General features: G+C 31.4%; 1 protein-coding gene across 1 annotated transcript; it reads right to left on the bottom strand.

Moving 5' to 3' along the window:
• Positions 1-6,430: 6,430 nt before the first annotated feature.
• LOC124353808 (pantothenate kinase 3-like) lies at positions 6,431-21,357 on the bottom strand. The gene is given in 9 exon segments (XM_046803817.1): positions 6,431-8,045; positions 11,024-11,137; positions 12,147-12,282; positions 17,525-17,577; positions 17,579-17,671; positions 17,674-17,704; positions 17,944-17,981; positions 17,983-18,021; positions 21,343-21,357. Coding segments are annotated over 9 exon segments (573 nt in total). The 3' UTR covers positions 6,431-7,991.
• Between the last annotated feature and the right edge of the window lie 1,194 nt (positions 21,358-22,551).

Here is a 22,551-nt window from a genome sequence, read left to right on the forward strand (position 1 = left end):
TACAGTTCAGTTACAAAATGTTTTATTGTGTCACCAAACATTGACGAACTGTGCAAAATATTACTTACTACACATTTATCCTGTAAGAGCCACAATCTGTCATCAGTATCACCAAAATTACGTTTCCTGACAATTTCAATACATTATGAGTAACCAGTTACTTTAATAAATATGCAAAGTAAAAATATCATCACACTCTGGTGTGTTGCATATTTCTTGAATTTAGTATTTGTTCCAAATAAAATTTGTATTTTCTGAAAGGCAGTTTTTCTTAAATATTAAAAAAAACATATATCTTACCAGGAGCAATGTGTTAGTAATGCCACACTAATGACTTGTTATTTGGATGCAGAATGAGTAACTACTTACTTATGTAAAGACAAGTGCGATACGAGTAACCCATTGACTCATTTAAGCTTACCGGTTCTCCAATTTAGTACTGACTTGCCATATTGGCAGTAATGTTGTTTCCCCAAACTGACCTAGAGTACATCATGACTGTTGACTGCTAAGATATGCTGTGCAGACAGTTTATTGCATATAATTAACGAGTTACTTGTACCACACAGATATGTTTTTACACGAGTAATTGATTACGCACCCAAATAATGTTCATGAAATTGCAATAACAAAGTGAATGTGTTAAAATGTCACAGTGGTAATCTGTTGTCATCACGAAAATTCATGATTACTACGTTTGTATAGTTTGTATGCATGGCACTGAAGGATTAAGTAACCTAAACACAGTTGTAAGATTAAAAATGTGTATGGCAATCATCAGCTAATTGGTCTGATTTTACAATAAATGCACTTTTAACAGATGACTAAAACATTGGTCACCACGTATTGCAATAACAGTGCTGTAAAAACAGCAGAAACTGAAGTTTAAAATTGTTCAGCATGGTTGATATGATTTTTTGTTTTATAAAAAAATTAAATAACAATTACAGACTGTTATACGCCAATTGTCAACCTTATTCAGTCTGAAATTGTAAAGTAGGCTTACCGTCAGAATAATTTACTATCTACAAAGCATTGATCGCAATAATTTTCCAAAATTGTGTAAAACAATAAGTAACAGAAAAATTAAGAGAATTCTTTTTTAATACTCTATAAAGAAGCAAAGGTTATTTTGAACAGTCTTGTAATTTAAGATTATAAACAATGGAGTGACATATTTTTAACAGAATAAAACACAATGCTTTACAATAAAAACCAATTTATTAATAAACAATGTTATACAAAGTTTAGTATACAGTTACAGTTTTAAAACTATGATATTAATATATACTATATATATTTGGATAGTTTTGTGCTTAAAGTTATTTTTCAATAACTTTCATCTCAACAATACAACTTTAAAGTTATAGTTGTGTCTACGACTAACAACTTTTAATACTCATTAACAAATTGACAATAAATAGATAAATAAATAATAACAACATTCAATAACCACTTTACACTATGGAATATAGGTTTATATATATTTACATGGCAATATACGTATTATTTGTCAAGTAAAATTATAACAGTTATGCATAGTAAACGTTGAGAGACTGGATTGTGTTACATCACTAAAGCACATCTGGAATGTTGGGGGTCCTACAATTATCTGCCTATCTGGAGTATACACAGTTAAGGTTCCTGCAATAAAATTTGTACTGAATACAAATTTATTTTATCAGAACCCTCTCCACTCGAATTTTCTAGACTCTGTTGTTCCAGTGTATTTTTTTTAATTTTCAGTGAAAATGCATGGCTTTACACAAAATATTTTTATAAAATATTAGGACCATTACAATGTTTTGCTTATAGACTCGGACAGGTTTTATATTGAGCACAAATTACTAGGAAAAGAAAACACTACAAATAGAGATTTATTTTCGTTGGGCATAAATTAGAAAAATTCACAAATACTTTTTTTTAACCACACATACAGTACATGATTTTAAAAATGTATGTTTATTTACATAAGGGTTTTAAAATTGTATTTGTGATATAGCAAAGTTATTACTAATTGTAATAATAGATTGTCATATCAAGTGTTACTACGTATGTTTCTAACACAGAACAATGTTTCAAATACATACTTTTGTCATTTTTATTGATTTGTTAAACTTACTTTATTTTAAAACTTCTTAAAAATCAATAAACAGATTCAGGATTGTAAACATTTAATAAAAGAACATGAAAAACGATTTCAAGGAATAATTGATTATTTTAAGATTTTCTAATACTTAGTTAATGGAAACTACACCTGACATTTTCTATTAATCAAAAGTATACATAGATTAGTAATAGTACATGATTTTTAAGTAGTAATAATTGGAAATGAACTCACAAAAAAATATGCAAACACCAATCTCCAACCAAATATAGACACAGCATTCAAAATTCATAAAAACAAACTACGTCAGCTGTTCACAAAGTTGTGATACAAATATAAAGGAACAATCCAACTTCACATCCCAAAAAAATATATTCTTTACCTTTTTTCAGTTATCAAGTTTAAACAGCTTTGGCATAGCTTGATAACTAAATGGACAAGTTAAGAGTTATAACTGCATACTATAATAAAGGCATAATGACATCAAATAAAAATTACACATGGTGCTTGGACTCTCCTCTCCAAGCTCAAGAGCGACAAAATCGGAGTGGAAGTGAAAAACCAGCTGGATACGGAGTGGAAGTTGCTAAGTGGCGACATCCAAGTGGAAAGGGTTATGATGTTTCAGTCAACGTGCCTTAAGAGTGTATAAATAAGTGTATGTACTTGTAATAGTCTGACCAGCTTCAAAACATTATTTAGCACCAATATCATTTCTAAGATTTTGTTGCCGTATTTCATATGATAACTTGACATCTAAGTTTATAACTATAGACAGATCTCTGCATGGGCACTAAAGCTTCATTTGATTTTCCGGAACCAGATAAATACATTAATGGATATCTTATTTATATTTCAGTGAACTATACATTTTGAATGCACACCATACACACTCTTTTGCAAATTTTAATTTACAATAGACTAATTAGCCAGTGGTGCTATCAGTTTTTGGTTAAATTAATTTTTCTTTGTTTTTGGTTTCAGATACTTCCCTTAAAATAAAGATTTAAAAAGAAAATTTCTTTATCATTACACAAAAACTGCAATCATTGAAAGCAGTAATTAAGGCCACCTTGAAATGCCCATAAGCTATACATATATACCATTGCTAACCACCTTCGTGGTTTATAAAACATTCATTTCCTTAAGACATTATTTCATATATGTAGTGTTAAAAGTTAAATACTTTATCCATGTTCCTTTGCCCTTGTTACAAATAAATTTAAAAATCACTAATTGAAGTGCCTATAACTCTTCTTGTAGTGTAATCTTTTTTCTGTATTTAGGAAAGTTATCTTGAAGGATTGTGACACAAATTTTAATAAATTAAACTAAACAAAAACTGACTGCACCATTTCAATACCATAATACCCTGATTTTAAAATATTAAACTTCTTAAAGTTATCTACGTTTCTCCTTACACACCACAAGCATTATTCCGTATATTGCTGAAGCTTTGGATCCCATCTAGTAAGCAATAACTTATTGCAGTGGCAAGTAAATTAAATGAGGCAGATAAGAGAAATGACCCACATTTTGTGCAATTAAAAATCTTACAAAATAATGTATATATATAAAAGCAATCAATTGTAAACACATACATGTATAAAAAGGAATAAAAAACAATTGCTGAAATATGAAAGAGACAGAGCAGCCTACATAAAAGTATATTTTGTAAATCTTATTTTACAATGTTTTATTTTTGAAACCAAATGTAAGGATGCTTATATAAAACTTAAAATTAGTAATCATAATAAAGTAGAATGTGTACTATACAATATTAATGATAAATTACTTGTATAGCTAAATGAATTTGAGTCAAACAGTTGCCATTCTAAATAATAACGTTTTAAAACAAAACTACTACCGAATAAAACATTACAGGTTTGTGGTCTCACAGTTATTTAATGTAAAGTACATTTCAAAACATAAAATTGAACAATGTTGAAAATATGTAATCAAATTTCTTGTATTTACAGACAAATAATATTAAACAACACAATCCGTTTTATAGTATAAAATAATGTTGTGTTGGCTTTCAAATTTTGTCACTCGCCACCATAAATACTCGGCGATTCATTTTAATTTACTATTAAATAAAAAATATTTCCAGAAAAATAATTTATGAAATTTATGATGATCTAATCAATAACATTAATGTACCACAAATAATTAATGATCTTGCATTAATAATGTAATAGATTTATAGTATAGCACAAAATATTTCAACAAAATGTAACTAATACTAAAAAATGTATATAATGTCAACAATATCAATAACAAATCGTTAAACTAATGTACAAGTCTTAAAAAAGGTTATATGTAAATCCCTGTTTTAATAGTATGGAGAAAAATTATAAGATCTTAACTATATATTTTACAACTCTTTCTATAATTGAATTAACAGTAAACTCTTAATCTAGTATGGAGGCTTTAATGGCTGGTGTCATTTCTTATATCTACAAACTTGTAGTACTTACTCCATGAAAATGTTACGTTCAATATGTACAGTACTTCAAAATTTTTGTCCCTGTGGTATCCATAGTTGTCTTTGTGTATAAAATATATGTGACCGCATTAAAGGAATGATATAATGCCTTAGTAACATAGTAAATAATACAGATAATGCAATGTCCCTGTCTGCATCGAAAGCCTTCAATTTATTAAATATAGAGGTAGTTAAAGAATTATGGGTGCTGCTTGTTTATAATTATAATTATAGTTATTACTTTACAATTATAGTTATAATTCCATAGTATACTTATTTCCTACTAAAGTATAGCATTGCAATGCAGTTACTGAATTACAATGCTTGAAGATAGGGTATCTCTGTTGAAATGACATAAAAACCACAAAATATTAAATAAATGCATGTAGTTCTAATAAAAGTCAAATTTTCAAACATCGAATATTTTAGTGATACATAGTGTCACAAATTTAAATAATTATTAAAACTTAAAATAGTTTCATTTCAAATAAAAATTTTGCTACAAGAATATAGAATTGTGCCAGATCAAGTAACAAACAGGCTTCGCTGAAGTTTCATACAACATTATAAGTCTAGAGCTCAATTCGTTCTCAAGATATAACGAATAAAGCGTGAGTTAAATTTCGCTAATACTCAGCCAAATCCTATGGTCAGACATGCACCATTATCGAACTCTATCGTGCCTATGTATGTATGAAGTTTCATGGAAAATTTTAAGTCTCCAGCACAATTTACTCTCGAGATATCCTGAGGATTAGACAGATAGGAGAAGAATTTTTACAGTCCCCTGAGTGATAACCATATACAACAAATTTCAAGTCTATAACTCAATTTCTTCTTGAGATATCTTGTGGAAAGTTAGGCTTCGCTAACACTCAGCTAAGAGTTTTAATTTCTCTCTACAGTAAAAAAATTATTATTTTTAAATACAAACTGTGTATTTAACCATTTTAGGGAACCAGGTTTTACTTAACTAACTGATTGGGCAAGTAATAGAATAAAGTTAATCTTCAGTAAATTAAGCAACATAAAATGCTTTTCCCCCCTTTTATTTAGCATTCACAAAAACATTATTTCTCAATTTTTATTAAACTCTTTGTATTAAAAAAACTTTCTCTCATAAACTAATACATGTGATTTATAGTTACAACAGTATTAATAAAATACAGAAACTGAACTCTCGGATCGATAATAAATTATCTAACTCAAACAGTGGTTACTAAGTTTTAGAGGTTGGTCCTATACGAATATAATATAACATGAATGTTAAAAGAAATCAATACTCTTTATTTATTTATTTCCCACCATGTCTGGCATGAATATTTCTAGTGAAACTTGCTTTCAACTTTAGTCTCTAATACCAACTTAATATTCTATAAGAGTTCATGGTGGCAAATCTTTGTTCTTGTTAAATAATTTATTCAAACAAAATTTAACCTTAAACAAATCCTGTTATTCTATTACTTTCTAGCAGATATAATAATAATGTTTTCCAGAAAGTTCCATCTGATTTTAATTAAATTATTTTGGTATTACATATTAACATGTTGCTACCTATTTTTTACCATAAGAATTAAGTGGACTATGAGCAGACTTAAGTTAATATGAATGTAAGGGACAAACAAGTGAAGGGAGGCAATGATTCTGATTCAATTCAATTCTACCCAATTGGTTTTGCCATCAACATTGACGTTGCTCAATGTATAATAACATTGTTGTAGATTTAAGGGGAAATACAATAAAAATCCAACATTTTCATATTGAAGAATTATTGCTATATAATTTTTAGATGTTTGAAAGCACCCTATCTCATTTTTTTTAATTTCAACTTTTTGATTATTGAATCAAAGTTTAGAAAAGTAACTCATCTGACTCAAAATTCCAGGTACTTAATTTTTTCTGGCATTAATAATGCCAAACGAAGACACCTATTTATTACTTGTAAAACACTATTAATAATGTAAACATTTTTCAGTATTCAAACTAACAAAGATACAATTTGAAAGAAATTATCAATAATATGCATTACAGCTGCTCTGTAAATAGATAATATTAACCCTTTCAACCCCGATGTAAATATTGCGTCAACTCCAGACATCCATGTAGTCCAGACATGCACTTTGTATTATTTTTCTGGCCACCTATTTTACCAAATGCTTTGAAATTCCACAGGCTTGTGCAAAAAGATGTACTGCATCTAAATATAATTGTTCGTAAAGTTTTTGACTTCGTATTTTGTCATTATGTGATTGAGAAATTACAATTCATCTCGGCTGACTGCTCACTGATTGTTGCAGACAGCTGTATTTCGCTAAGTTGTGAACATTCCATCTTATTTAATGTTATTAAGTTAAAACAGTATATAGTACGGCAGTTAAATATTAGATTGTTACTTATTTTATTTGAAAATTAGTAAAAGGAATTGTTCAAAGTCTCCCGTAATCAAAAATACACCAATTACTTAGTTGCAAGTGGTGTGGATGAGGGCAATGACGACAATTTGAGTAATAGCTATCTTGACATTTCGAAAACATATTCTAGATATGTAAATATTGTATTAAAAGTTTTTTTTAATTTTTTTAATCTAGGCTATAAACAATTTTAATTATTTTATAAGAATTAATTTTGGCTTTATGTTAAATACTATGAATTTCAAATCTCGTGTTTCATTTACTTGTACAAAAATAGCAAAAAGAAAAATGACACGTCCTTACAAAAATTCAAGTTACTCAACTTGTGAATAAAGTAGAACTATAATTTTTATTTCATTAGAATAAGAATTAAATTTAACATAAAATAAATAGACATTTGTGTGTCAATTTTTTTTCTATATGGTTTTCATCAACATATATATAAAGTATTTTCAAGATATTATTTTTTGCATATGTTTGTGAACCACATGTAATAAGAAGTAAAACTAAAAAAGAAATAGCTTGATATGTTAAAAAATAGCCAAGTTATGAATTTTTTAACAAAACACTTGCATTTTCTCCAAAAATGACTTGGGATTTTTGGATATTACATAATGACCGGGGTTAAAAGGGTTAAATCCCAAAAATTAGGAAGAAATTCCTAATGATACATTAATTTGTAAAAAAATTTAAAATAAGTTACAACAAAAATTTAACCCCCTGCGATCAACTAAATATCTGTAGACCATGTGAATGACTTTGACATTTAACTAACAATAAGGAACATTTGAGCTTATACAAAAATACATTCCTACTAGATGTTACAAAAACAAGTTAAAGACAACCTTATAGGACAGCTAAAATTGGCATAACAGCTTTCAAATGTTCCACACTACGGAGATAATACTTGTGTAGAAAGTATAGGTGGCTGCTAGGGCTAGCATGGTGGTACAGTAGGTGCCAGCCACAGGCAGCTCCATTGGTCTCAACTGATCTCTTCATTGAATGCAAGCAGACTCCCGACAGCACCAAAATAGCCCTGATCAGAACAGACCTTTGTTATAAACCGTTATATAGCAGCTTCTGAAAGTTCCACACCACAGATTTAATACTTGTTAAAAGGTGTAAATGGCTACTAGGGGGTACAGTAGGTGTCAGCTCCAAAATAGCCCTGATCAGAACAGACCTTTGTTATAAACCGTTACATAAAGGCTTCTGAAAGTTCCACACCACAGAGATAATACTTGTTAAAAGGTGTAAATGGCTACTAGGGGGTACAGTAGGTGTCAGCTCCATTGGTCTCCCCACTAATCTCTTAATTAAATGCAATCAGACTCACGACAGCACCAAAATATCCCAATCTTTGTTGTTTAGAAAGTTTAGTCATTAATATGTTATCAAGTAATTATAGAGTTTTCAATCACTCATGTATCGATATTACAGATAATATAAGTTTTAAAAAGAAAGAATATCTTATTTTACCAGGTGAAGTTAACTCTCTAACACTTAACCTCTGATAACATATATGTACAGAATGGTGCATATATCAGTTTCCCCAGAAGATAAATTTAAAGGCGTTAGGTTAATTGAATAAAACACTTTTAGACAAGAAAACAAATTCATTATATGAAATTACTTACATATTACCATACAATGTTATAGCAGTTGTTTGAACTGTCCACCTTAATATTTTATACACTTCATACAACGATTGAGAACAGAATCACAAATTTTTAGCAATAAAGGTATATTGTAATTAACAAGTTCAACTTTATTTCTAATTATGTTTCTGAGTTCGTCAAGATTTAGCAATTTTGAAGCACACACAGTCTCCTTTATTATACCCCACAATGAAAAATCACATTAAGTCAGGTCTGGCGAGCGTGCAGGCCAATCAATTGTACCATGGCGACCGATCCATTCATTAAATGTGTTAATTAAAAAATCTCGAACTTAGATACTGAAATGTGCTGGGGCACCATCTTGTTGCCAGATGAGCGAATGAATATTGAGAACAGGATTGTTTTCTGAGCTCGGGAACTACTACTGCTTGCAGTAACTGTAAGTAACTTTCTGAGTTAACATTTCCTTGAAGAAAATAAGGACCAATCAATTCAGTACTCGAAATACCTCCCCATACCATAACACCAGGCACAGTGAGTTCTGCTTGGATTACTTTATGAGGATTTACATCCGACCAGTACACGCAGTTATGCCGATTAACGTGTCCATTTAGTTTGAAACATGCCTCATCACACCACAAAATTTATCGCAAGAAATTTGGATCAGCCTCTGAGCGGATAATTATTATCTAACAGATTCCAATCAGCTATTCCAATCATCCTCGTGAAGTGCTTGGAGTAAAGATGGATGGTACGGCTTAAATTTTAATTACTTAAACATTCTTTGCACGCTTCTTCTTGACATTTCTAGTTCAGCAGATACCCTACAAATCGATTTACCGGGACTAGCTACAAAAGCTTGAGCAACTGTCTGCAGGTTTTCTTCGTTGCAAATGGATTGTAGACGACCACACTTCGGGGCATTTAAAATGCTTCCTGTGTTTTCAAATTTCTTATTTAATTTCCGCATATACTGTCGAGAGGGTATCACAACACCTGAATATTTACCACTAAATTCTTCAATTACTATAGCAGTATTTTTATTATGTTCCTACCACAACTGAAGGATGTAAACTCGTTGTTGAAAACATTTTAAAAACACACACAAACAAATAACAAAAGCAAAGAGCGTCACTTTAGACTAACCACTGGAACAGACAACAATGAGCTTACTCTGTGTTACTGCCAACTTAACATTGTTACCAACCTATGGAAACCAAATATCCCAATTTATGGGAAAACTGACATATGCACCATCCTGTATTTTGTCTAAAAACATTCATGTATGAAACGTTCTACTTTGATTATTATATTATAACAATGACAAGACTTATGCAAGTGCTTGTCACCTTAAGTATCATTCATTTTTTTAAATACCATCATTTGATTATTCATGTGACATCTACCAGCTAACTCCGTCTAGTGTAATGTTCTAATTAAACCTTTTAACTTACAAATCCTTTAATAAGTTGTTTCATGTGATATTAAATTAGTTGATCCATCCATAAGTTATAAATTACTTCAAAAAAGTTTTTTTTATCCTGAGGGAAAAGGACGTTTGGCCCCGCGCTTAGTCCTAAAAAGGACCTTTGCGCCTCTCTTACTTATAATTATTTGTGTTCTCAAAATCTGAGGCTTTTACAGAACCCTATCATCTGATGGAATCTTTTTTGAATTTTTGAAATGGCATTACAATTTAACCAAATATGTTCTGCTGATTCCTTTCCTCTTCTCTGCAAAGTCTACATTTGTTAGTCTGGCTAAGGCCCATCCTCATAATATGTTTCCTTATGGGGCCATGTCCTGTCAATATCCCTAATATCAGTCTTACATCCTCCTTACTCTGATCTAGGAGAGCTGCCCACCCTTTAGTGTAAGGAGAGATAAACATTTTGGATAGTATTAATTCTGAAGCTCTTCTTCAATTAATGTTTCTTATATCCTCTTTTCCCAATCTTTTACAAGAGTTTTGCTGTTGGAGAAAGCTATCCCGTAACCTGACTCAGGCCCCACCATTATGGACTCCGCTCCCTTTTCGGCGAGGATGTCTGCTTTTTCATTTCCATGAATGCCCTCAGGGCCCAGCACCCAACCGAGTGTTACTCTGTTAATCGTAGCCAGCTATGCTAGAGCATTCTTACATTCCCAGACTGCTAATGTTAGTGTGATTCTAGGAACAAAATAAGGTATCTGATTCTAATGATGTGTGATATATAGGTATGCAGGAGAAGATGCTAAACTCCACCAAGTGAATAAACAAAATATTCTTTACATTTTTGTATTCAATCTGCCTCACTTTTTCAGCACATATTTTCAATAGCAGCACTACGTTTAGTAACTTACATTTTTAGTTTGTTTGTATATCTTAAATCAGTAAGGTGTTAAGTTTGCTCACCTCGTGCTCCAGAAAAAGAGCCTTCAGTGTACCATCAGACCAGTAGTCCATGGCGTATGCCAGCAGCTTCATGGAGATAGGATTCACTCGCAGAAAGTTGCCCACAAACACCACCTGAAGCATAAATATAAAATTTATAAATTCTTATAAACAATTAAAATAAAATTGTTTTTCAAATTAAATATACTCTTAAACATTGTTCCTATGATTGTAACAGTTAAAAATGGGTTGACTGACTTCACATATAGTCAAGTCACCATTGAAGATGCTCAAGAACTGCCAAGATTTATATTATTCCAACATCTACAATGCTATATTGAAGGATTACTGACTGCAACTGCAAATATATTTCAAATTTACGCCTCTTAGTTATACAAGATTAAGATTTTGATATTGGAAAACTCAGAGAATGCCAACTGGAAGACTCATTCTGTCTTACATCAACAACCAAGAATAATATTATTTTTGTCCCTCTTACAAGTTCTTGTAGAGATAGATTGAGTTTTCTCAAAGATGCCTTTACAGCACAGTGACAACGAATTCAGCATATTTTAAGACTTTACTGCATAAATGGAAAATTAACTCCACACTAAAAATTTACTTTAAACTTTGGTCAGATGCCTCCTGAAATGGCCATGGCCACTAGTTGTAATAAGAGCAATGATTCATTTACAGATCACACATTTTATGATCTGAAAAATTTGGTACTCTCAGTCTTGAAACTCTGCTGAGTTTGGGTTTGATTAAAAATTGCAAAAATATTCAGCATGATTCAATTGTTTACGGCATGCTAAAGAATGGCAAGTACCCCAAACTGATCTGGTAACAAGACAATTCGAACTTGTGTTTATTTTAAGCACAAAATTCACTTTGAGAGAAAACCAAACTAAACCAAGAATAGCATATGCCTCATCCTATTGTACATATTATGAAAAGACTATGGGTGTAAATTGTACTCATGATTATGAACCTTTTTGGTATTTGAATAACTAATTGAGGTATAGGTATCTAGGTTTGTTTCAGAAATTGTGTTGAGTGTGTGACCTACTCATAACCTAAAAATTAAAGTATTCTATTGACGATACCACTTCAACATGATGGGGGCTTGGTGGATCAAACTCACCCTGGTAATCTTCTCATTGAGAGCACACATGCGCGCAATAGAACCAATGTTGTTGGTGATAGTAACAAGTGTTGCACGTGCAAGATCTTCCCTACTCACTGTTGCACGCTTCTCTTTCGAATTCATCTGGCCAAAACTGGACAGAAAATAACATAAATTAACCATTTTTTTAAAGAATCCAATTTTTCTGTAAATGTCTTCTACATAAAATTTATTACAATAAACACACAAAATATTGCACAAGAATCTACTGTCTCTGTTTTTACTGAATATTAATAAAAGTGAGTAATTATTAATGTAGTTATAAACAATAAATAAAGTACACATTATCTACAATGTTTTTGAAGTCATAAATACCCAGATAAAATTAACTAATGAAATTATTATGTCAATGCTTAAAAAGTATCTCTTTTGCTATACAACTTGGATGACAAAGCATATAAAAACAGATAATTATATTGTATTGTATCTAGTTTATACTGTAATTTTTCTTCAGTCTCATAAAAAAATGGAAATATAAATATAACAAAGTGATAAATAACTTGTAAAGGAGTTGGCACACAGATCCTGCCCTGCCCTCCCAAGTCAATCCTGCCAATTTATGTTTTATTTATCACAGTGGTTAAATATTATGCATAGTTGTGTTGTAACTATATTATTGTTTCCATCAAAATGGATTTCTCAACCTCCTCAAAGAAAAATTGACAGATTTTTGACAGCATACCTATATGAGGAATATATAACTCCATAACTGAGCTTAAATTAATTGAATATATTGTTATTGAATATAAGTACAATGATCAACCTTTCAACTGGCCATATAGTAACTTCTATACTTGGGCAAACTCAAGTTGGCCAATTTGCAAGGAGTTTTCTAAACTGCTACAAAATGCACCTGGTTTATGCAAAGTTACACAAATCCTAATCTATATATATAAAAATGAAACTGTTCGTGTGTAACAGCATCACTCACAAACGGCTGGACGGATTCGCCTAATTTTTTTTTTAATTTGTTCGTCTTGATCTGTAGAAGGTTATAGGATACTTTTTTATGCCTTTCCCGATTCAGGATTCCGCCCCACTGGTTACAGAAATACCCGTAAGAAATGCATTGCAGCAAACATATGTTATTTAAGTGAAAGAGTCTTTTCAAATTTTTAATCAGCTGTTCTTTGTAAACATATATAATGCGACAAAAAATATATTTATATATAAATTTCTTTACACTTATAGTTTTAAAAGCATAGAGTAAGCTTAAGAGAAACGACAAATTTTGTTTAAACTGTTTCTGCAATCATAATATATTAAAAATGAATGTTTGTGTGTTTGTCCTTTATAGACTCAGAAACTATTGGACCGATCACTATGAAAAATTTGTTATTTTTTCTATGTAGAAGGTTTATACGCAATGCCCATTGATGTAACTAACCACCAGGCTGTACTGCAAGATATAAAAGTTATCAAAGCGCCTGCACATTATTAAACTGCAATTACAACACAGTAGTTTACGTATATTAAAATATCCAAACACTATTTGAAGGCAAAGAAATATACGGGCAAAGCTTAAGAGACGCGTGCGAAAGCCGCGGGAAACAGCTAGTAATATTATAAATGTGAAGGTGTCTTTGTTTGATTTCCTTTCACACGTAAAACATTTAACCGATTATATTAAACTTTTACATGGACATTCTTAGATTCCCTGGTATGAATATTTAGCCTATTCTTATTTCAAAAATTCCTCCAGGCTATGCCCCACTGGTCTCTAAAATAGTGAAAAATCCCTTGTTGGTCTTTAATGGTCCTAGTTGCGGAATATTTAATTGAAAAGGCCCGTTAAATGTAATCAACTGTTTCTGTGTATTGTTTTATGACAGCGCAACTATAGATACAATAAAACCACTATTTTGAGTTTATTTAAATTATAGTGTGAAATCATAGAGTAAACTTGATAGTAGGAACTTCTTATTTCAACCTTTCCTGCATCCGCTGTTGAAAATGAGAAAACATCCTGATAAGAAAATTATGTTTAAAAAAATAATACTTTAAACTGTAATTTTTGCAAAAAAGTATGCGGTGCTTTGTGAATACTGTAATGTATATACACGAAGACTGTCCAGAAAGTAATAGACGTTTTGACATGGGCATGGCAATGGGCGGGACTAGTGTCGCCATCTTGGAATCGAAGTGTTCTTACACTTAGTACACAATTAGCCATAGTAGATTGTGCATCATGTCTACCGTACTTTGTATACGATGCAGTGTTGAAATAAGCGCTGAAATTGAAAATCCCGCCAGTGATAAGGCAAAAAAAAATCACAAACCAATAGAAATTTATCACAATCTACGATGGCTAGTTGAGTACTGAGTGTAGGAACATTCTGATGCGATTAAAGACAGTTATAAGACCCATCATAATTGTCTTTGGACAGAAGTAGGCTCCTCACATCTGTGTCCGTATATGTTTTTTTCTTGATCGAGAAACAAGGTGAAAGCAACTATGGAACAAAAACTACTAATACTGGAGTAAATTAAAATGGCCATAAATGTACACTTGTTTTACAGATTTTCTTGATTGTAGTAACAAGGCAACCTCAACATTAGTGTCAAAAATATAATTCACTTGAGCTATAATTGCTCATACATGTCAAGTCTACAAAATTGCATGTGAAGCCGTTATATATATATATATATATATATATATATATATATATATAGTATATATATATTATATATTAATATATATAATAATATTTATTTATTTTTAACAAAGTGTGTATAATTTGAATATTGAACTGGAAAATATATTAGCACTCATACAGAAAAGTACCTGCAATAGCTAGTGGTTGCTGAGCAATTTAACACTAAACCGCACAAATATTGAATTCACTGGTGACGCATTACATTTTTTTGGAGAAAACCAAAAAAACCTAACGATACAGAATTTATTATCTAATAATAAAATGTGATACACTATGTCAAAGTATATAAGATGTACATATTATATATTAAAGTACGTATTAAAAGTAGCAAATTGAAAAAATACAATAGTATTTGATAAGTCAGTATAAAATATTGCTTTACGTACAAACACAACAATTGTTATATAATAGTAATCCAAATGTCCTATTAAGTAGATGAAATTTTTTTAAAGAAAAAAATAACAAAAATGTTGAACTTTAAAAGTATTAAAAGTTTTTTGGTTATACACAGTGAGGCAGACAACCTGTCCGCAATGTATAGCAGCTGAGTTGAGAAACTTACCTTCTTCGTTTTACGAAAACTTCCATATTTCAACCCTGAAGAAATCAGAAAATAATTTTTAACGCTCAGTATAACCAAACTTTTGATATCTTCTAAGTCCAGCATGTTTGTTTTTTCCCTTTTTTTTTGCTTCTTATGACTTACAAATTTGCATGAACTTAATAACATAAATTTTGGATTCATAAATACAGTAGAACCCCCTCATATCCGGCCACCACGGGACCGAGCCCCTGGCCGGATAACGATTCGACCGGATAAACCAACCTACAGTACACAGCACTTGACGAAACCCCCTAAAACAATTGTACTGTACTGTACTAACCGCACTGGAAATAATCAACGAACTGTTTACAGGTTAAACCTATCAGCTCAACTGAGGACAACACAGGAAAATGTAAACAAATAGATACACAAAAATAACGCAAGAGTCGTGGGGAGACTAGTGCTTGCAACTGCGCGTCTGCAAGCCGTGGTAAATAAATTTCGATATTGGCTTCCGGGAAGTGGCCGGATAAACCGAGGTGCGGTAAACACCGAGGCCGGATATGAGGGGTTCTACTGTAAAAAGATATTAAATCGTAAAGGTAAATAAAAGATGGTTTATAAAATGAGAATACAAATTAACCCTTTGGATGCCCAAGCAAATTTCAAGATTCGTTTTGAGTAATGCCATGCATGTGAGCTGTGGGTGTTTCCTGAGTGCCAGTGGTAAATGGCCTATAACAGCCAAGTGTGCCAAGCACAAAACAGCTATTTTGTTATGTTAGACTAAAAATTGTATAACTCCTATCCTAATACTGATAAATGGACAATTTTTGTTTTGTTTTGCAGGTTATGAAATATGCTGTGATGTAATAACAAAGTTTTATGATAATATCCAAAAATATAAATAAGTAAACAAAACAAAAACAAAAATTTTTTATTTTTTTTTTATTAGAAAACTTATATTATTTTACTATTTATGTAAACATATGTTACATTTTACATTAGTATGTATAATTATGAACCTATATAGAAAATTTCTGAAAGAAATATTGAGAAATAAAAGTTTTATAAGATTTTTAATAAAACTTTACATTTGGACTAAAATGTTAAAATATTGACAATGTAATGTAAGGGCATGTTATTGTAAGGACTTTTATAAACAAAAACTATATTTATTAAACTAGCATTGAGATGGTTGAAAAACATTTGGTTAGGACCCTAATGCATGTTCACAAAAAATAAAATCATGACAAATAGCCTATTTTTTTTATATTATTTGCTTTTACTCACCCTCAGTTATTGAAAGGCAGAAAAAGTCCAATCTTCAATCACTCACTATTTTTTAGTGCCTATAGTCTATAGCATAGGCCATTGAAAAATGTTACTAAGTCTATAAAAAACTATGCAAAGAAATGTCTCTATATAAAATATATACATTGTTACATAAACGTTCAGTCTATTTACACTCGTAACGGGGGAGACAGTCAAGGTGGTAACCCCGGGTGCACTTGACACCATACTGTCCTGGACCTTATACTATAACAAATTATATATCAATTTGTTAAGTAACTCTTCCCCTTTCGTTTGATGTATGTGTTATGAAGATTCGCTTATATTATGATTTAAAAAAATAATATAATCGCAAAGCCGAAAATATCGGCCCGCGGCACACTTCGGTTAAACGTAATGGGCCGAAAACATCGGCTCTCAGCACACTTCGGTTTAAACGTAAAGGGCCGAAAATATCGGCTCTCGGCACGCTTTGGTTAAATATAGTGAGCCGATAATATCGGGCCCTTGGCACCCAAAGGGTTAATACCATATTTGTTATGAACAGATGATAAATAACAAAATAAAATTATTGTTAACTATTCCCATGCAATTTGCATCAGTATACTTTTTGACTGCAGTGGATAATTATATCACTCATTTCTATTACATTTTAATTTTTAATTGTTATAAATTACCATAAAAAATATTATATTATAATCAATGCTGTATTATTTTCAAAATAAAGCCGGTAGAATTACAACATAAGTGAAAACTTGGCACTTATCATAACAAAAGTATAAATGTTAATTACAGTAATAATAACGATTTACTACTGTAGCAGATTATATGATAACACAAACCTGCTAGCTACTAGATCACCCTGGAGGCCAAACTTCTCATAGTTGCCACCGTTAGATGTCTTTCACAAGTTTGTCCACATGTTTGTTGTCCCCACAAGTCGCCAGTTCGATAGCCTCCTCAAACGAGTTACAACCCGTGAGCAGAACAAACATAGTCCAAGGAATGTTCCACCTCCTAAACTGAAAACGAAATAAAACTTGTCAACTTTTGTGGGAAACTAGGGGGTTTTCCAAGTGCAAGTTGTTAGGACAAGCACTTTATAGAGACATTTTCCACATGTTTTAACACTATTTTTCACCAGCTAAATATCCTGATAGTATTGTGGCAAAATTATGTTATATCTCATAACATAAAAATTAATCAGGTTAGAATAATAAACATTAGCACCTAATGAAGTTAAAATGAATGATTACCCTACCTGGTTCCTGATATCCTTTTCCACTCATTCGGGCCATTACACTGCCAATACACTCACACCTGATCCTATATTCACGATCTGAAACAGAAGCAAATTTTTATAAACTTAATGATAGCACGAAAAAAATTAGAAAAAATTTACATATTAGCTCAGAAATTTGAGATAAAGAGCTACCTTACGAAAGCAATACCTATGATGAAAATAAAAGCAATATAATGGGTTCAGCACAGTTGGATGATTTTTGAGCTACAATAAAGCTTTATTTTCACTTCTGTAATACTGCATTAGAAACATATTACAATGATGCAAACATTATATGGTAATAAGCATATGAGCCATTCAAAATGGTTTTAAGTGGTTTTTGTGTTTAAAAATGGTCATGAGTCTCTTAAAGATGACTAAAGAACAGGTCAAAAATCAACAAGCAATACTGAATAAAAATGTTTAACATGTAAATGCAGCATCAAATTAATAGGCCAAATGACATGTTGGTATGAGTGTTGGTAGAGCACATAATATTGTATATAATATTTTTGGCAGAGAAAATTATATGTACATAAATTTTGTTCACAACATGCCTTTCAAAGTTGTGTGCTGTGAAATCAAAGGTGAAAATCATGTTGAAAACATTGTTTGGTTAAACAACAAATCCACAAGGAGCCTCTGCCCCCCTTCCCTGACAAGACAGTGATAGGAGCATCCACAAATACTACAGTGTCTGTTAGATCAGATTCACTGAGTTTGGAGGGAAAATGTGAGAAGCAAGAGGACTTGGTTTCTGCAGTATGACAGACACTGCAGAGGTGCTCGTTGTAAAACAGTATTTTTCAAAGAATAATGTTGCAATCATTCAACACCTCCTTATCTCCTGATCTCATCCCAGCAGACTTCATTGCTGTTCCTTAAGCTTACTTAAAAATGCTTTGAAAGGTAAAAATTTTGTACATTTGAAAAGACATCCACAAAAATGTTAATTCGATTTTGAACAACATTTTTTCAGAGGAGTTTGAAAGTCTTTCCAAAGCCTGTACGACCATTGTAATGAATGTATAGAGAGAAGGAATATATTTAGAACACTAAATAATAATTTTTCAGTACAATTAACTTTCTTAATAGGGATATTTTCTGAATTTTCCCCACCCCCCCCCCCCCCCACCCCCCCCCCCCCCCACCCCCCCCCCCCCCCACCCCCCCCCCCCCCCACCCCCCCCCCCCCCCACCCCCCCCCCCCCCAAATAATTTTTATATGCAAATATATGGTTTGTCAGTACCTAAAAATTCTTTCTGGAAATAAAAGTAGAAGTTTTGAAGAAAGTTTTTAGAGTAGATTTAGAGTGTTTTAGGTAACATGGCTAATGTTATTCTTTTTACATTTTACTGACCGGTACTATATCAATGAAATGTTTTGAGTTTGGACTGTCTACATGTAAATCTGTGAATCTTTTTTATGATTTTCAAATCTGCCGCCGAAAATAGCCAGCTTTAATGTTGTGACTTATATGGGGGTTTTTTTGGTTTGTTACAACTGCTGACAGTAATTATAAAAGATACATTTTTATCTAGTTATGTAACGTTGCATCCCTTAGATTGTTTTTACTTATCAACCAGATTTCATTTGTAAGTTTATAGGTTAGGTTGACTGTCGTCCGCCATTTTTGTTCTCCCGCCTCGGTTTGTGGTGGGAGCTGGCTATGACGTATGGTGGGTGGGGGTAGTGAGGGGAAACTCCTTGGTGGAATCCATTGGCAGTTTCAAACCTTTAATTCTTTAGGACAATTTTTTCTACAGCAAAGTGTAAGTTACGTTATATTTTAAAACCATTAACTTAATCTATAAATACGGACGTTGGGATTTTATGCATATATTCTCGATGACGTCAGGGGTTAATTTACCCTTAATGCAGGATCAAAGAGGTTAGTTTACGGGTAGAGTACAATAAGCGGACCTGGTTTATATTGAAATTATCAAATGATATTCAATACTATTATACCCATTGATATAATCCACCAATAGTAATTAATTTGAACAAATGATCATACTCTGCTCTATTTACTTTTTAGGCATATACAGTGTGAAAAACCAACAATAATTAGTAAATTGGCTTAAGTAAATATTATCCAGAATGTTTGAAATGGGGATGGTAGTCACTAAACATTATAGGTAAAGACATACACCTAATGTAAATTTATCACTATTATCTGCTTATCTAAATTTAGGCATATCACATTTTATAGCAACAAAAGTTCTCTTCATGCTTTTAGCTCTATCAAATACTGTGCTAATCTTTATTAAGCATAAATTTATTAATTCACAAGAAAGTAAAAACTAACCTTTATTACGAGGTGTAGGCATCTTGTAGTTTTCTTTTCTCGAGTATAATTAGTCCAATATTAAATCTAAGTTAGAAATATTTTAATAATTACAGCAACCTTTTCTAGGAAAACAATAAGTGCACTTATAATTTAATAAAATTCTTTCATTTCTTTCCTCCGATAAATAACCCAAAACTATTCTACTTCTTTCACCACTTTGAAAACAAAACACGAAATGAAAGCAGAAAACAACATCAAACCACACACAAGGGCCAATCAAAGATTAATACCCCGTCAAAAATCAGTCCTTACTAGATAATCACAGAATATAGAAAATAAATGTGCAAAAACTGTAGATTTGTATATAAAGTATGTTGTATTATGCTAATTTCATAAATTTTCTTATCTGTTTACAAATAGTTTATTCTTATTGTTTATTGATTTGTTTTACTTTATCAGATCTCCCAATTCTTTTGCTACTATTCATAATTCCAAGTTTTACGATGGCATTAATACTTTTAATCACTTTAAATTTCGCAGTGATAATCTCCTTTAATTTATTTTCCACAATACCAATGTAAACAGATTCATACAACAGATTTAGATAATAATAGTTTTTAATATCAGCTAAAACGCTATTCTAGCTTCGATGTACACTAGTATTTTATTTTTATTTTATTACACTGGTATTTATTAGCAAAGTACACTATTAATCGTGTCTTTGTCTGTTTAGACCTATCCGGGATTTGAACCCGTGTTCTTTCAGTTAGAGAGTCGAGACTATATCCATTAGTCTACGGAGGAGAACTAGATAATAACAGTATCAGTAAAGCAAACAGAATGTACCGAAGAGTGAAAAGACGTTTTTAACAAAGATCTTGAGCTGGGAATCTCTGTTCAATAAAAAAAATCTAAATGTGTAGTTCATATCCATAAATCCATTCGGTATCATCAATTGAGATGTGGGACTTGCTTAACTACAGACCAACCGTGAAATAAACTACTTGTTGGAATATAAATAATGGTAATGTGTTGGAAAGGCTCTTCGTAGATCATAAGGTGTATGCTTTGAAAAACAGATTTGTACCAGAGCAACACGCATTTCTCAGTGGAAAGAATACCTTAAACAATTTCGTCGAGTATAAAAATAACCCAGTAACTTCTTTTTTTCTTTCGTGCTACCTTTTTGAGTTGTAAAAATTCACAGTAAAAATTAGATTGAATTTTAAAAGGCGTAAGACAATATTAATCACGAACTTCTCTGCAACTGGAAAAGTATAGTGTGTTGGGACTTTTCTTAACAGGGTTAAAGAGTTATCAGAAAACCCAACTCTCGGAGTTAAATTCATGGGGGAGATAAATGTGGTCAAATCTTTGAACCGACTTCTAACATGTACTCTACAATAAATATTTTTATTACTTGTTAGTTGTAAATATCCAGGGTTTTTACCGGGGAAAACAACAATATATTATACATCTTGATTACTGTTGGCTGTCAACAATGTCGTACGGTTAACTCTCATAGATGTCAGTATATTCCAAGCAACGAAGGTCAAATATATGTAAGTCTCGGAAATAATTCCCGGGAAACTAAATTGTTCACAGATGCTAGAGGCATGTATTTTTTACAAAAGTCCCCGGTTTTTTACCTTGAGCTTTCCTCTCACCTTTCTTTTATATCCATTTTAAGCTTAAAAAACAAACATCTTTTAACTATTTGATAAAATGTAACAAACTTATTTGTTTGACAGTTAGTTTTTCCTAAAAATAGTGTCCTATAAGTTTTTGCCGTGAAACTTATGTAACATTTGTAATACATTATCAATTTCTAAATATTAATTTTTACAGTTAAAATTTAGGGATATTGCTACGTAACATTTTAAATAGGGGTTTAAGAGGGCAAATGCTCGGAAGACCTTATAAAGAATGTTTAAACAACCTCAAGTAAGTAACAACTATGGTAGAACAATAGACGCACTTTGCTTTGGTGCGTTGGAGCTCGAGGGTTTTTGTGTGTGTGTATATTGTATACATGTACTATAATAAAGTATTATAATTATAATTCTTGTTATTCCTACATAATGTAGTAACTCTTTATATAAACCGTTATCTTATTGCTCATATGACCCAAAATTCAAATATAACATTTAAACACCAAACTACTAGTATTTCTAAAATAACTTCAGAATTATTTTTAAATTGATAACAAATTTAAAGTAAAAATATAGTGTTGTAAACAAAAGATCTTATCATTGTTTATTTTGTAGGTGGAAACATTGGCTACATAACTATGTAT

The sequence above is a fragment of the Homalodisca vitripennis genome, chromosome 1, assembly GCF_021130785.1.
Source record: "Homalodisca vitripennis isolate AUS2020 chromosome 1, UT_GWSS_2.1, whole genome shotgun sequence".
Lineage (NCBI taxonomy): Eukaryota > Metazoa > Arthropoda > Insecta > Hemiptera > Cicadellidae > Homalodisca > Homalodisca vitripennis.